Source organism: Numida meleagris, chromosome 6, assembly GCF_002078875.1.
Source record: "Numida meleagris isolate 19003 breed g44 Domestic line chromosome 6, NumMel1.0, whole genome shotgun sequence".
In the NCBI taxonomy this organism is placed as follows: Eukaryota; Metazoa; Chordata; class Aves; order Galliformes; family Numididae; genus Numida; species Numida meleagris.
The window spans coordinates 27,208,318-27,225,696 of NC_034414.1; the positions used below are offsets into that span (position 1 = coordinate 27,208,318).

The 17,379-nt window shown below is 45.7% G+C and overlaps 1 protein-coding gene across 8 annotated transcripts in view; it reads right to left on the reverse strand.

The window, feature by feature from the left end:
- Positions 1,576-17,379, reverse strand: part of RGS6 (regulator of G protein signaling 6) — a 241,848-nt gene continuing 226,044 nt past the window's right edge. For 6 of the 8 annotated variants that reach the window (XM_021401568.1, XM_021401569.1, XM_021401576.1 and 3 more), the window contains one exon: positions 1,576-15,782. In XM_021401568.1, the coding sequence (XP_021257243.1) occupies positions 15,624-15,782 (159 nt within the window). In that variant the 3' untranslated portion in view covers positions 1,576-15,623. The remainder of the gene's footprint in view (positions 15,783-17,379) is intronic. The other 2 variants (XM_021401571.1, XM_021401573.1) reach the window with 2 other exon arrangements.

Consider the following 17,379-nt stretch of genomic DNA (forward strand, 5'->3'; position numbering starts at 1 on the left):
TCCAGCTGTGAAAGGAGCAGGCCAGGTCTTTTCTCCCGCTGCCTGGGGAAGGGTGGCATGGTTTAAGTGCCCAGAGAAAACAGGTGGAAGCTCAGTTTTGTATCTCTGCTGATAGCAATAGGGGTCACTGCAATCTCACAGCATTCTCCTCTGCCACGTGAGATGTTGCGTCAAGGTCTATGTGGGCCTCCGGATGGGAATGTGCTGGTAAACCCATGTCATTGCTGACAGCCCTGACAGGCCTTGCTCACACCCGACCATCTCCAACTGTGCTGGGCTCCTTCCCCTGCAGCACCTCTAAGCTGTGAGCCTACAAACTTCTCCCTACATTCTGCCCACCAACTTCCAGCCTCCAGCAGGGTGCATGCACAGCTTCCCACAGCCGATGGGAGCGGGCAGCCACACTGACACTTGTGGCGATGGCCATAAATTCATGTTAAGAGCCTGTGAGTAATGGCGTTGCTGTGTAAGGTAGAATCCTGAAAAGCTTGTTTTTAAATGCTCAGCAGCAGGATTAGGAGGTTGCTGGCTCTTAGCGGTGAGCTTTGCAGATGTTAGGGGCTGGCAAAGCAAAATCTGTAGCACATGAAAAAGTTGATCGGGTCTGACTCCCTCCTGCCGTGAGATTACTTTTCTCACTACAAAGCATTTCTCCTCACCAGTAAGTTCAAAGTCCGTATGGGCATGAAGATAGCGCATTGTTCGACAACGCGCTGTTCTGCTGAGCAGCCGCCTCGCTTATTCTGTCTCAGGTTATAAACAGCGCTGAGAAGCTGCAAAATTGCTCACAGCTTAAACTACGAAATCATGGTAACCCAGCCTATCTCAACCTACTGCGAGCTCTGCTTTAATAATCCTACTTAATCATTAAACCACAATAAAAGTAAGCCAAGGAGAATAAGGAAAGAGCCAAGCCAAGGCATATCTGAGCACTGCTCGGAATCTGAACCGAACTCCATCAGCTCCAGACAGAGGGAGCCCTATCAGGGGATAGCAAAGCTGTTGTGTGAGAGGTCGGAAAGGTGTGCCACAAAATCTGTCTCTGTTGGGACTGGTGGAAGGAGGCAGAGCCAGCTGTGAGCTGCTCCTGCAGCTCCCGGTGTTCAGTGTGCCCTATTTACATCCCCTTCCCAGGAGAGCAGCTTGTTATCTGGCACACACACTCCATCCGAGCTGCGCTGTTGACATAGATGCTTGGCTCAACCCTTATGTCTGGTAATTATTGAGTATAGCAGTGGGTGCTGCTTTTTTTTTTTTTTTTTCCCAGCATGCTTTACCCTCTACAGAAGGGTACAAAGAAAGTAAACCATCCACCTACTCATTGACCACCTTGCTACACGGTGTATTACGGCAAACTGATTCTTTCTAAAGACCTTTTTTAAAAAAAGGGGGTGCTAAAAAAAAGGGAGAAGCAGGAAGGCAATAAGAAATACCACCTGAAGAGGCACCCCCCACCAGCCACCCACCTGCTGACACTGAGAACTGGTCCCATAGGCAAACACATGGCGCTCCTACTGGCTCCGGCAGGATTCTCCATGTGTGTGTGACAGACAGAACAGATTCGGTCCTCATTGCTTTGACTTTTCCAGGATGCTCAATTTATTTGTGCATTTCAGGAAACAGGACAGTACAGTCAGATATCCTGTACCTGGTTTCCCATCCCCACCCCAAAACAGAAATAGCTGTAGGCTGAAAGCACCACCCATTCCAGAAGATGACATAGCCAAAGCCTTCCCAAGGCAAAAGACCAATGAACCGCCAGAGTGTCACCTGAGTGAGGACTGACTGAAGAACTTCACCATCTGTGAAAATCTGTCCAAAAAGACAACGAGTCAAGTTTGTATTTCCAGACCAAAATAAGAGATTGGATGGAGGAATGCTCTCACCTCAGCTTTCTTGAAAGCAGGAGTGAACAGGACTGGTGTTGATGAGACCATTCCAGGATCTTATTTACTATGCAAAGAATAGACTCATTTTTTTGCAGAAATGGGGCACATGTTGCCTTCATTCTCACTACCACGTCTTGTAGGACTTGCCTTCAGCATGGAAGCATCCTGATATAGCTGTACAGTGCATCGTGTTGCTATTACTGTAGTAACTTATTACTAGCACACCTTGTGTTGGCTTTATTGCTGCAGTACCTGACACAAATATACCACAGGTTGCCCACACATGCCATCACTACTGCTTCATCCCCCAAACTAGTTTACTGCAGCATCTGGTTGTGTCTTATTGCTGCATTACCAAAATGCTACTTTACTGCAGCGGCCTGTGTTACCTTATTGCTACATTTATCCTGGTATTATTATGTCAGCTTACTGTGGCTTTTTATGGCTGCCCTGCTACCATTTTATTACAGTACTCTATGGGATTTTAGCACTGAGTTATACATACATAGACTGTATTAATCCATTTGCCTTAGCCTAACATTGCACTGACCTGTCAAACCCTCCTCGTGCTTGTCCCGGTGCTGGTCCACCACGATGGCCATTAATGCTCTGGATACTCCATTATCCAAATAACAGCGTACAGCTGTATTTCACAGCCATAGCCCTGCAGGTATGGGATGCCTGGTGGCTAGCTCTCACAGCATGGAGATTGTAAAAGCTTTCTAGCCTGTTTTTCCTTGAAACAATGCCATTGAGAACATGAGAGGTGGAAAACTGATTTCCTAGCTCATCTTCTGGGTGATGAGGTAGCTGGAAGACATGGATGCTTATAAAGCAGCAGATTACTGCTTGCAGCACTCAGTGGGTGGTGCTCACTGGCGAGCGCGCAAGAGAAGCATCACTTGCAATAAGTGATGTCATTAAAGAGCAGTAATTCAAGGATGAAGGTTGCGTGGAAATAGTTACACGTTAGCATTGTCATATGTGAAGTAAAAGACACGTGAACAGCCATTCGTATGTGCTCCTGGGAGGAGGCCCTGTCTGCTCTCATGATGTTTGTCTCAGAGAAATTTGGGCAGGAAGCGAGGAGGGGAGCTCTCCCCTCTGCAGAGCATACGCAGCTCCATCCGCTCGGCTCGCCACTGCTGAGCAGATTAGCTGTGCGAGTGTGCATTTAGATGGCAAGCTGTTCAGCATCCAGGCCCCCTGATGTATGCCCATATGCGTGCTCGCTGTCTGTAGTTTCCCCCATGCTCTCAGCTGTTCAAACCCAGCAAATTACCTACAGGCAGCACACAGCATGTTCTTAGGGGTGGCACAGGGGGGCTCGCATGAGTGTGCATGGCTGGACGACTGGGGCTGTTGCACAAAGACCCGCTATTGCCGGAGGGGTGCCTTTGGCTGGGTGGTCACCATGGAACGGACAGGTCCTGCTGAGACAGTTGAGTGACAATCAGCAAAGGTCCAAATGTCGCCGTCAGAGGCAAAATGCCACCTGAATGTACAGGCACAGCCATGACAGTTCCGCAGTCCTGGAGCTCTCGTTTGGCCTGTATTGTAGGACAAATTAAGTCTGAAGACCCTCAGATAATAGGCTGATTATGGGAACTAGGTGAGTGTAAACAACAAATACCATACTCAGTACTCTACCAGTCATGCAGATGCAGAGAGTCCTATAGACCTTATGTAAAATTGATAACAGGAGCTGTCTGGGAAAAATAATTGAGGTATCAAAATGAGAAAATTCATGGGTAAAGAGGGAAAGTCCTTTTACTGATGGAAACTATGGTGGCCTGATTTTGTGCATACATTAGCCTCGGATATTAGGATAATATTTGCCACAGAAATAAATACGGTTGGTAGCCAGCTGTCTACTTAGCGAGATAGATAATTTTGCCTAGATAGGAATGCAGACGTGTAGCCATATAGCAATTTCTACCACCTGCACAAAAAAAACAGCTTGGCTTGGCATGAGGGAAGAAGACCAAGTGTCTATTTTCACATACACTTCAGATCTGAACTGCTTATAAAAGATAGGAGGTTTTGTGGTACTAAGTCAATTGAAATTGGAAATTTTGTATATAGGCAGTATACTGTATGTGAATGCAATCCATTTTTTGTATCTGCAGCTAGTACAATGTGAGTTTTATCATTAACCAAGTCACTTCAGCTCTGTCTTCATCCTAACCTCCATAATCCCAACATTCTGAAACAAGCTATTGTGTCATCTCTTGCAGTTGTATTCACGGGCTCTACATCAGATGAATTACAGGCACCCAAGCATCTGCCCAGTCACAAACTGCTTCTGCCAAGCACTTCTCCATCAGATCTCTCCTTGCTGCAGACTGAATTTTGCTCTTGATTACACATGCCCACAGCAGTTACCTTTCCCTGTATATGCATGAACAGATTTTGGCCCTCTATAATTAGGGCTGAATTTCCTCTAAGTGGTTCAACTCTACCTATTCGAAGTAAAACTTGAACATCCATCATTGAATAAGTATGCAAAACCTCAAATAAATAGAAAACCAAATACAATAGAAAACTACTCACTTTTAAATACCGCATGTGTGTGTCTGTTTGTTTGTGCATATGTGCATTATACATCTAAAACACAACTACGTCAGGCAGTCTTGCACTAAACGTACATGCAGAGCAATCCTGCCGATGTCGGAGGATTTGCACCAAGATCAGTCTGACGCAGTGGGGCAGATCCTCATGTGATGTAAGCCACTCAAAGTCTCCTGCCTTTGGATGAGGATCTGACCATCGTCTTTGGACATGCTACATGCCATTGGAAGGACAGTGAGTGACAAACTTAATGAGGGCCTTTTTTCCCCCCGTTATTTTAAAGGAGGAGAGACACAGGAAAGAAAAAACAAAGCTAAAGTCAACGGATCTGCAGGAGAGATGCATATGATACTTTGTGGAAAGGAGCAGCAGCTTCCAGCAGATATTTTATTGGATCCAGATGGCCACAGGAAAGGGAGCAAATGGGATTGCAGTGGCATCTTTTACAGCTGTGTCTGTGCTAGGAAGAGAAGAGGTGAAGCAAAACCACTGATCTCTCTCAGTTCCTCTTTCTCCAAGCAGTGGTGAGGTCTGTTTCCTTAAATAACAACACACCAAGCCCTTGCCTTGTTGCTTCCTGTGTATCGTGGCTTGTGCTCCTCCAAATCCAAGCAGGAATCCAAGTCCCTGTGCAGAGCTCTGTGTCCCTACGAAGCTGTGCAGATAAAGTGTTGATGTAATCGGTGACAGGCAGGCTGTCCCTCGCTGAGCTGCTCTCTGATCCTGCTGTCCCCTGTGGCACCCCGCTCTCCCTGGTGGGGCGGCAGACTGGTGGGGTGGTTGTCAGGAGGACTGCATCAGGCCCGTCAGGCGCTTGCTGGCCAGAGACTTTCCCTGAAGGAAGGCACAGACAGACAGACAGAAGAGACCCAGAGTGTGAGTGAAACTGCTGCCATGAGATGGGAATCGTGGGACAGTTTGGTAAGGGTGTTCCGGTTACCTGCCGTTTTACCCCTCGACTTCACAAGGTGAGCTGTGGCTAGTGATATGCTAACTGGCCTCAGTCACTGCTTGTCCACTCCTGTGGACACCACTTGTCCCTGGTCTCAACCCAGATACTGAACGGTTGACAGCAACTCTTTGAATGTGACCATCCAGCCAATTCCAACTAGAGAAGTTGTTTGATCATCTTGCAACAAATTCATAGTGCAGACGGAAGGAAAATCAGAACTGGCATGCAGTATATACCCACAAAGTACGGAAAATCAGTAGCTTAGGATGGTAATTCACCCCAATTACTCTTCAAAACAAGGTGGCCGCATTCAAATTACCTACTGAGAATAGTCCTGTGCTCACAACTCCTGTTCTCAGACTCTGAAGTGTGCCATTTGGTCTGGGCCAAACCTCTGGCAGGGATCATTTGAGCAGTTTGAACAGATCCAGGTCTATTCTCTAGTTTAACACCCTAACATTTTAAGAAAAAAAGGACCCCCCAGTCTCTCTGTTTCCTCATCTCTTCCCAGTCAGGACTACAGCAGGAAGACACAGTAGCTCTCTGCAGAAGCCTGATGTCACCACTCAGATGTGCAGCTTTTACCAAGAAATTTCTGGGCTGCCCAAATACACAGAACATAACATGACCACGCTCTGCTGTGACAAACACTGCTATCACTTGGGCCATCCCTCCTGGGATGGGAATGCCACCACCACCATCCTGCAGGCTCTCTCCTGGAGCCCAGCTGCTGTGCGGCACTGCTGCCATTTAAGGTAAGCCTATTTTCTTTCACTGTAAATCAAATTCCTGGTTATTCTCATTTTTTAATGTGCTCCTGGGGAGCTTGGGCCAGTGCAATCCCAGGGGGTGTGTAAGTCCTTTGCAGGAACTGCAGGCATGGTTGGCACGCGCTGTCATTAGGAACACCAGTGAAAGGGTGCCGAGGAAGTATTGATTCTTAAACCCCATTTGAAGGAAAAGAAGGTAAACATCCAGATGTTAACTTCTGGAGGCATAACATGGCTTGTTTTAGGAAAAAATATTTCTACCCATATTTGGATAGTTCCTTAGGAAAAAAAAAACAATGAATAAACATTGGGTTTGTATAATGGCCATTCAGCTAGGCCCTAGACAATGGCAGCCAGGCAGCTTCTCTGTTATCTTCTCTGTGGCAGGCGGCTGGGAACATGCCAGCTCCTGCCTCAGCATCCAGTTTGGCAGTGCAAGATGCTGCAGCTATCTCTCACGGCTTCCTCTGGCACTGCAGGCCCAGCTCCTGGCTTTGCAGTGGGCTCCAGCCCATGGGCCTGGCCTAGTCCTGGCTGGCACAACAGCAGCAAGGTGGGTGGAGAGAGGAGCCAGCACACATGGGTTAACGCTGAGAGAGCTTTAGCATACCTACTGCTCTGCTTTGGTTCCTCGGTGGCCTCCAGCCACAGGCACATTTGTTCCAACCCAAGGCAGAAGTGAGGATCAGCCTCACTTTTGGGGCCTGAATGGAGTAAACACCTGCAGGCTGGAGGTTGCTGCGATGCAGGCATCTGGTTTGGGATTCTCTTCTCAAAGATATTCCAACTGGCCCCTGTTCTTTCTTTTCTTTTTAACCTTCCCAGGCTGCTGTAGCATGGAGTCCAGAAGGAGACACAACACATTTGCGAGTGCTATATTTTGCTTTTCACCAGATAGAGGATACAACCTAAACCCCAGCTCATGTGACATGCTTCTGTGTCTCTGGAAAGAAGTGTCCCTGCAGTGGGGTGTCCGGGTGACAGGCGAGGCTAGCCTGTGTCCCCTCAGATGGCAGGGGTATGACACATCCCTGTATCTTGCAGCCAAAGGGTGGCTCCTGCCTAGAAGGAAAATCTCTGATGCCTTGCTCTGAGGGGTCTTTGCAGCTTGGCCGTGCATGAACGTCTGTGTCAGGTGGGTGGAGGCTGCTCTGGAGACATGGTCACACCACTTCATAGCTGGGTGCAAAGTGTGCCAGAGAACTTCAAGGGTCCTTTTGAGTCTGACCAGGCATTGGGTCAGGATTCTCTCAGTGAGATCATCGATGGATAGTTTCAGGTTGTTACAAAGGACCTCACATTATCTTTAAAAAGGCTCAACCAAAATAAATGATTTTTTCTTTCCACGTCTTTGTTTAGCAGGAAGCCAGCTGCTGGCCCACATTTCTAACTCTCTTTTCCCCACTGCACAAAAATTTCTATAGCTCCTGCCTTATTTCCAGGAGAAGTTTCACCTAAGCTGTGCTGACAGAGCACAGTGTCTTGAGCTCAGTGCACTACAGAGCTTCTTTATCATACATATACACTGAGTAACCTGAAGGAAAAGGAGAGTGGATAAAAGAAGGAAACTTTTTACACGGGCTCTACAGTTTATGAAGAAGTCTCCCGTCCTCCAGTTGCAAAATACTTGTCGCTAGTAATTAGGGCTACAACAGTTAAAAACTCAGCCTGCTGTTGCTCAAAAAGCATAGTGCACATGCTATGGCTTGTGTTGCAGGTCATATGCTGTGTGTCCTGCTGGATACAGGGAGCCTTTTCTCATTTTTTCTGTCACACAGCTCTCTGACAATGGTCACACATGCGTTCATTGCCTCCTGGAGAACCTTCCAGTTCTCTCTGTGCAGCTCGGTGAATTCTTCACCCCCTGACTGCAGGAGCCTCAGGTTTTAGAGGCAGCATGCAGCCTGGAGTAACCCAAGGAAAAACTCAGGGTATTCTTAATGAACTTTCTCAAATTTCCCTCCAGAAGGCAGCTTCCAAGCTCTGGGGCCCACCCTCCTGCTCAGCCTGCCCGACTCCTGGGACTGGCAGGGCTCTCACCACAGCCTGCTGAAGTGAACCGCAGGCTGCTGGATGTGCACAGCACCTTCTACGGCTGAGCATTTCCTGAGCAGCTAAAATACAAAACAAAAACTAAAATATAAAATACAATTAGCAATTATCCGAATGAAGCAGAATGCAGCAACTTAACATAGACAAAAAGCCAAATAAGAGGGGAAAAAAAAAACCAACACATCTGGGATTGACACAAAAAGGAAGCAGATCTCCTTTCAAATCTCTCATACGAGCCATCACTTTCCACCCTGCTCTTTGCTTTCCTCTACCGAAGTCAGCACTTTGCCCAGCTAGGAGAGAAGCCAGAGGCTGTAAACTATCTTTTTTTCTGAATATAAGTAGACAGTTTAGCTTTGTCCCATACCTGTGGGTTTCACACAAGTGGTGTGCTGTGCCCAGCACAGAGCACAGCTCACGTGCACAACATGCAGTCGCTCACCACCACCAGCATGCAGAGGCCGGCACTCCCATGCACCCCATCACACACTTACCTGGACAGCAGGCAGTGTTTGTCCCCAGTAGCGGGGCGGAGGAAGCGCGTGGGACGCTTCTGGTGCTCCAGCACTGGCAACACAAACCAAGCACTGTTGTGCCACTCCACTCTGTGCTCCTCACTCACTCACTTAGGACTCTGCTACAGCTAACTCCACTGATGGCTCTTCATCCCCTTCTGCCCTCTGGTGCTGTCCCTTTCCCAACCAGAAGCATCGCTTTCCTGGGGCAGAGCAGTATTTCCCCATCCCTCTGTAAGACCGCAGCAGAGGACTGGGGCTGCTCTGTGCCCCACTGCAGGTGAGCAAATCTCTTCCACCAGCTGCAATTTGAGCCTTTTCACATGTTGACAGACACTGCACAATTTTGTAACTTTCAGCTGCTGTACTTTGAGAACTCTGGGAGTAGGCAGGCAGCGTCCTGTCACCAAACTTAACTCCCGAAGGAGGAGATTTCCAGGGCCCGAGCCCTGCCAGCCCTCCTTGAATTTCAGTGTTAGAATAGATCTTGGGGAAATGTTATTCTTGTGTTATTTAAAAAAATATATTTTATTAGATCTTTTTTTCATGAAAAGATACATTGCAAACATAAAATAAGTAACACAAATTAACAAAGTTAAATACAAAACAGTTAAAAACATAAACAATAAAGGAAAATAGTTCAATGCAAAATAAACACAGACAGAAACTATGAACAGATATCACATAAATAAGCACACAAAATGTCATGGACAAGACCAATTCCATGCTGACACAGACTGAACACTAGAGCTGCTGTAGAGGGCAAGCATGACAGCAGCGTGCAGGATCCTCGCCCATTCCCACCAGCACAGTCTCAAGAGTCACCCCAACGCTGAGCAGTGTGAGCCCGCTGCTGGTACCAAGATGCCTGACTTGCTTTGCACTGCTGCTGGTCACAATTCTGCTAACCAGGGTCAGGCTTCTAAATCTGACATCCCCATTTTCTTTTTCAATGTATATGATGGGATATAAAAGCATATCAGCACTGTAGGCCAATTAAAATTGGTATCATCCACCCCTGCTTTATTTTTTGAGATTTTCCCATGCTTTCTAAGCATTTGCCACACTTTACTTTCAAAATCCCTGGTGCACCACTACATGTAAAGCAAACAAGGAACATACATGAGCCCAGTACTCACCTGCTCCTCAAGCAGCTCCGTGAATGTTGGAACTCTCCTCTGCCTTCCCAGCAGCACCAGGAAGAAGAGTCTCTTCTGCCGGGGAGCAGTTTGGGTCCTGTGTTTCTGAGAACGTGTTAGGGCTCATTCTGGGATTAGTTCAAGCAGTCTGTGGACTGCTCCAACTCATCTTGTGGAGGGATGGCCTTAAGAGACCACACAGTACCAGGGCCAAGTGCTCACCATGCTGCTGCATGGGGCAGATAGCCCAGACCCTGTCCAATAGAGAACTGCCTGGGCAAGTGCAGCTCGGTAGTGTTTGAGAACCTGCCTTAAAATGTCCCATCCCTGGTTGTTTTACAGGGCCTTTCTAGGTGTCAGCCCATCCCTGCTGCAGCATGCCTGCTTGGAAAGGTGCTGCCTGTTGGTGCTGGAATATCAGCCCGGCTGAAATCAGAGAAGGGCCCAAGCCCTCTCCCCAGAAATCCTTGCTGAGGTCATGACTCAGTAACTGCAGCATGCGGAAGGTACAGTTTTATCTTCTAGAATTTGTATGCAGCTGAAATAAAAGGCAGTAAATGAATAGTAAGCATATCCCGAACTCCACATAGGGCCTTTCATCCAGAAGGATCCCAAAGACGGTGCACACAGGGATCACTCACCCAGGGCAGGAGCAGCGACCTCTGGGGCCAACGCAGCAGCCATCCTGTGCCAGCAGAACCACACAGCAGCGTTTTAAGGATGGGAAGTAAAGAGTAACTTACCCATGAGAAATGAAGAATACTTTTCTTTTGAAGTAGACCTGCATACCGAATAGATAAAGCAATGCACATGCAATACATGCAACCCGCCATTTCCTGAACTGAGCGTGCAGTGTAAACCTATCCAGCCCACACATTGTACAGGTAGGGCACTATGTGGGTACCAGGAACAGATGTGATGCACACGAGCATGCAGCAACCTATCAGTGTGTGCACTTACACCCCAGGCATGCTGCTCTCGGCAGGGCAAGCCACTGACCGGTTACTGTACATAATAACAGGCAAGTTGTCAATGCACACTGGGTCCCCTCATGCTTCAGGTATGTTCTGGTACTTCCCATACCTACAGAACGCAAGTACCTTTTCTCAGTAGAGACAGTATTTGTTAATGACTTGAGTACTGGGACAAGCAAATTTTCTTTTTAAGTAAGACATCATCCCAAGATAAAAATAACCCTTTTTCCAGATGGCTTTTCTTGGTGCCAAATCTAAGAAGCTTTGGCAACCATTCCTACATCCTTCCCTTTTAGCTGTCTGTTCCTGACACCCCTTTCATCAGCATCTCAGGGTATCACCTTCTACTATCCACACTTTATCTCACTGTATTTCCTAGCCATAACGGCTTAAACTTTTGGCTTTATTATATTGCAGGTCATGAATACTTTCCATTCCCTCAAATGCAGTTATCTATTTATGCAATTAGGTAGAGCTGTGAAAGTGAAAAAGTAGAAAAGCTGGTAAGTGTGTGACAGTTCTGTGACATTATCAAGGAGCCAGCTAAAAAGAAAGACCTTATGATATCAGGTAGCAATTCCTCCTCCAGTCCTATGCCGTGAACTGTGTTCATGGTTAGTATTTGTAATACATCACAGTGACATACAGCTGCACAAAATAGACAGTTCACCTGAGAAAGGTAAGACCCTATTGATACGTTTTACATGTGTGACTTCATACTCATGAATTAAGAATAAGGACTAGGACAGTCAGAGCGTGACTTGGACTTTGATCCAACAGCAGACAAAACAAGAAGACATAAAAATTTGAACAGCATGGGGCAGTAGCAGTAGCCAAGGGATGAAGTCAAGGATTGGGAATACAGGAAAGTGGAAGCAGGGGTAACAAGACATAGCTGGAGGAGGAGACCGCTGAGAGCATCTAGGAAGGGACAACCATGTAGGCAGGGTAAATACTGAGGCTATAGCAGCTGCATAATGCAAGGGAATAGATAAACATGGTCTAAACATGGGACTTAACGTTTTGCAGAGTACTGTAGCTTCACCATGCTGAATTGGGATGCACATACAGGCCTGAGTCAAGGACAGTGCAGCATGAAATCACTAAGAGACACCAGAAAACTAAAGTGGAGGAAGTGCTACTGTGAATATGCAGTTTGAATCACTGCAAGAAGGAATGCACTTCAGACACCAGGCAGAAATTATATAAAATATATAAAACATATATCAAATATAGGATCTCCAGTAATATTCTTGTTCCTAGAAAACTCATCCCTCCATAAGAAACCACAGAGGGACACTGGCTTCACAGTCACCAGGAAATTATGCGTGGGACTCCGCCTGCGAGGCTCCTGGATAAGAATGCAAACACCCAGGTGCAGCTACCTCAGGGACTTACAGCAGCTCGTGCTGACCAGCCTCTGCCTGCTGCCTCCTGCAGTTCTGTCTCATATAGCTAATGAAGCTGAGACCCTCTGTCAATTCAGATATTCACCTATGTCTGGGAATGGAGACTATCCTTGGTCTTCACTGACTTGCTGTCCCGCACAAGATGCTCCATTCATAACGTCCAAGATCCTTTAAATGAAAGCCTATTAGAGAAGTTCTATTCTTGTATTCTTAAACTACAGCCTGGTCCCCATGCAGGCTGAACACAGACCACCTCTTCCTTCACTGCATTCTTTCTGTAGTGAGTTTCCTTGGATACATTTCACAGCACATCTCTCTTCTGTACCTGATGTCTTCTACTATGCTAAATTTAAAGTAAATTTCCTGAGTATTTTAGCCTCACTGCATACTTACATTTCCCCTAAAAGGTACCAGGAGGGCTCCTTTTCCTATTAAATATTTCATTTCTTATGAAAGAAGTGTAACAATGAAAGATAAAATACAGGCCGCAGTTTACCATACGCAACCATAGGCTGCAAGCAGCTATGATGTGCCTCTACAAATCACGCCAGAGCATACGCTGCAGTGGCCAACTATTGCTTGAGGAAGGAGGTAGGACAAAGAAAACACAGGTAAGAGATGTCCCATAGGCTCCAATATGTAGCCCAAAGTCCGGTATTTGCATTTTTGTCCCCCCATAGCAGCTGCTGGTTTTGCCTGGGAGCTGCCAGGTCCTACCACTCTTCTCTCATATTCCATCTATGGAAGAGACAAGCAGGAACTTTTTTGTCTTATTCAGGTACAGAGCTTTCTCAGCCCAGGAACACAACAACTAACAGCATACAATGTCAACTGGTTCAGACAGAAGTTAAAACAATTCCAAACAAACACTATATCCAATATCTGGCAACTTTCTTAAAGCATAAAGATTGAGAACTCTGGCGCTCTCAAAAGCCATGTGTGTGCCTTTTGCTCATAAACAGCTAGGAATAAAATGCAGAGATCTGCTTAGTACTGGGTCAGTGCCTCAATACTGAGTTGGAAACTTTAACACCAGTTTACTTACCGGGGAGATTCCTCCCTTGGAATAGCGTGATTTTTAGAAGTTCAAAATCAAGTCAGAATATCATGGCCCAGGTTTATCACTTGAAGTTACCTGCTGAGGCCAGTATTCCCATAATCCCTGTTATTGCTGAGTAACCACTGCTGCTTTAGAGAGAGAACTCAGGATGCTGCAAGGTGCAACAAAGGAAAATAATAATAAACCCTCTTGTTTCCTCTTTCATTAAATGGCCACCAGCTCAAGTTGGGAAGAGATTTGGTAGCTTCCTCTGCAAGATAAGAACACCAGTGGTTTCCCTAAACGTACTCATTAAAATATATTTTCCTTCCGCTCTTGGCCCTGAAGGATCATCTCAGCTTATAAGAACTAAGCTTCTGTCTGATTATTAAATCATTTCTAAAGCAGATGGGAAACTACTGTGGTTTAAACAGCTAGGCTGAGACTGCACAGCTAAAAATAGTATAGCAGGCTCCTTTTAATTAGTAAGATGATCAGATATGACAGAAGAGAGAGATGTAGATATATGGATTTGTGTGTATGTATGTCTTTAAAATTAAGTTATTACCTCAGTAACAAGTATTATTTATAACATATATGATACATGATGTCTGATTTTTATGATGTCATTTATCTTCACTTGGGAGAGAAGACAGGCTAACTCTGCTTTCATAATGTCAATCCTTGCTGTATTCGAAAGGAAAATTGTAATAAGATAAACCTGCCACCGTGCGCAGTGCCATCATATTTTAAATGAGGTGGATTAGTAAGTGCTCTGGTGCAACAGACTGTCAGATCTGCAGTGTGCTGCCCAGAGTGAGCGTGGCTCCTTGAGACCAGCCCCATCCCTTGAGCACACAGAAAGTTGAGTCCAGCTTTACACCTCTGACCTCTGACACCCAGGAGCCAAGCACAGGGCTGAAGGGGTCAGGGACTGCTGTGTCTACCCTACTGCTGCGCTGCCCATGTATTTTTGAGGACTTCTCAAAGCCTGAATGGTGAATCTGGGAGCAGAATTTGCTACTCAGTGTAAATATTTCAGCATAGTTTATTTTAAAAAAAAATCTTGCCTGTTCCTCTTTCTGGCAATCTCTTACAAAGCAGTAAATATGCAGATGGGCATAGTGATATATTTTGTATCAACATACTTTAAATGTGTGCATATGCATTAGCTATATAAATACATTCCTCAGGAAGCCTGCCAGAGGAGATACTACAAAGCTCTGCATTTGGTTTGTATATGCATCAGAAAGAACCCCTTCAGGTTTATCTGCTATATGATAGCTCACACTTACCTGCAGTTTCCCCTTTTCTATCTGGATGTACCAATGTTTTATGTTTATACACCGTGTGTACATATATAGCATGTATATATATTAATATACATAAATACATAGAGAGACATAAATGCAAGCATATGTTCTGTATATACACGGTCCAACATCTTTGTTACAAAGCTGAATATCACAGCAGTATGCCAAAACCATACGGCGTATCAAGTCAAAACATACTTGATACTAAGCAACATCAGAACAACTATGTTGATACACCTTCAGTGTTAGCTCTCTACCGCCCCATGAACACTGCTGATCCCATCTTACACCCTTCCCCTACCTCTGCCAGCCCTTCCCACCAAGCTGGCTGTGCTACTGCACAGGCGGGCACCCCTGGGAGGACAGGGGCACCCCATGATACATGCATAAAACTTGGAGCAGAAGGAAGCCAAGCATTGCTCTCTTTCTGTAGAAAATCATCAGGGCCCAAGTAGCTGGAGGTCAGAGACTGGTGAAGGATGAGAGGAGAGGATCTCTGCCCGCTGCCCTTGAGGTCTCAGCATCCCCTTATCTAAGAGGCTTAACAGCATCACGTTTCTTGCTGTTACCACATTCCTTTTCAGGTGCTGGTACTATGAGCAAGTTAAAGGGTTTCATCCACCACTACTTACATGAGTATTGACAAATGGGGGCAACAGAGGGAGCGTCTGCAGTGTATTGGGTGGCTATGTATGTATATATATATATATATACGTGGTAGCATGAACCATGCATGGAGGTCAGCATGGATACCGTTAAAATGCTGCTACTAGAATCATGCTCTTCTGATTCTCTGTGCAAGGAAAAGCCAGGACAAATACTGTAGTGGGCACACAGCAAAAAGACATCCATCCATTTAATTCTAGACACAAATCAATTTGCTTTTGCATCGATGATTAGCTGGAATGAGCATCGTGATGGAATTCTGCTCCCCACCCGCCCCATTTTCAGAGCTGCTATTTAGATGAGCTACAGTACTAAAAGAGAAGCTGCCAAGATGCTATCTGCAAACATAAAGATAAAATAAAAAGTTAAGCATCCGCATTCCCCCCAATGAAAAATGGAGTTCTGAGGAAAGGGAGGAGGGAGAAGAAAAAGAACTTACCACGCTGCGAGTGAACTTTTCTAGAGAAGTTCTACGACCTTGCTCATTCTCTGGCTTACCGGGGAAAAAAGTGGGGAGAAAAAAATACAGAAAAAAAACCCTTCAGCTTAAATACAGTTTTTCAAAACAGCAGCAAAATATAAGGAAGCAGCAGGGGGAAAAAGTTGTAAAAAAATGTAAAAAGCAGAAATCAATGTTTGCAATAGCAAACATAAGAAACCAAAACCCCTTACAGAATGAGAGACATCACTACTTCTACTCTTGGAGAATGTCACCTTTTCTCCCGTGAGTTTTTTGAACGGATCAAACAGCGTCTGTGCATTGCTGTGTCTCACAGCTATTGGTATCGATTTCATGTTCATTGAATTTTCCTTCTGTAGCTGTTTGAGCTGGGACCTCTGATTCTGGTTAACATCTGCCAAACATGTGATTGGAGGCTGCCATCTACTTGCTTCGAGAGATGAAAAAACAAGCAACTTTTACAACATTAAAAAAGTGTGCGAGTGAATACAGTGCTAGAAGGAAAATCCTACCACACTCAGTGCCAGGGAACTATGCACTCCTCTACTTATCCAGAGGATAGAAGCAGATTTCCAATATGGTTGACTACATCAAAACATGAAACAGCCTACATACATCAGTGCAAGGCCATGGAAAGACACAAGCCAATTTGGGGCACTGGTATTTTTGTATCTAGAGTACAGGACTACTGATATGCAAGAAGACATTCAACTTCACTGCGAGAAGACACGTCTATGTATCATGGCTCTATTAACATATCCATGAGAAGTTTGCCCACCGTCATGTTTCATTCATTTGACAAAAGGGAGATTAATTGTCATTAATAAGGAATGAAATAATTTATTGTCATGTTTGTTGGCATATCTAGTAGAAGAAAATTGTTATGGAGCTGAGAAGAAACTCAATAACATGAAGGCAAAGCTCACTGCAGTCAGAAAACTGTGAGCACTGGTGATTTCTAGGAGAGAAAATTACTTCAATATGGTAAGTCAGTGAAATGGAGATAATAAGATGGAAGTAAAATGGAAGTGAAGGGGATAAGAAGCTATTTTTAAGGGAAAGCCACAGTAGTGAAGGTGCACGATACTGCATTGCAAATAAGCATTGCACTGGAGCTCCTCATCAGAAGATGATGTATTAAAATGTTGGAGAGCGGCAGCTCATTGCACCTTGCCTCTGATACCCAAAGCAAGGGATGGGTAGGAAGGGAACAACAAGAGGAACAACAGCAGAATAGGGTGAGGAGGTCCCCTGGGAAGAGCTCCTGCAGAGGCCTCTGCCAGAGAGCTAGAGGAAATGCCAGCAGGAATCACTTTTCAGGAGTGTTCTTACTGTGATCAACCTTGGCTTTTCCTCCAGATGCAGCACCTTTGGGCTGCTCCATGTTGTGGCTCTGCTGCCGTGAGGACAGGGACATCAGTTCTCATCCTATGTGGCAGATATCTCTTCAGCCAGTGCTGAGGACAGAGCCAAGGCACACATCAGGGAACAAGACGGGCTCTGTGGCTGGTGGGGAGGCAAGGACTACTCTGGCTGCCACAAGAGTAAACGCACAATTTCACCCAGGGAAGTAAACACCTCGACAAAAGACAATGCTCTGCTAGGCTCCATGGAGCAGGGCACTTGGAGT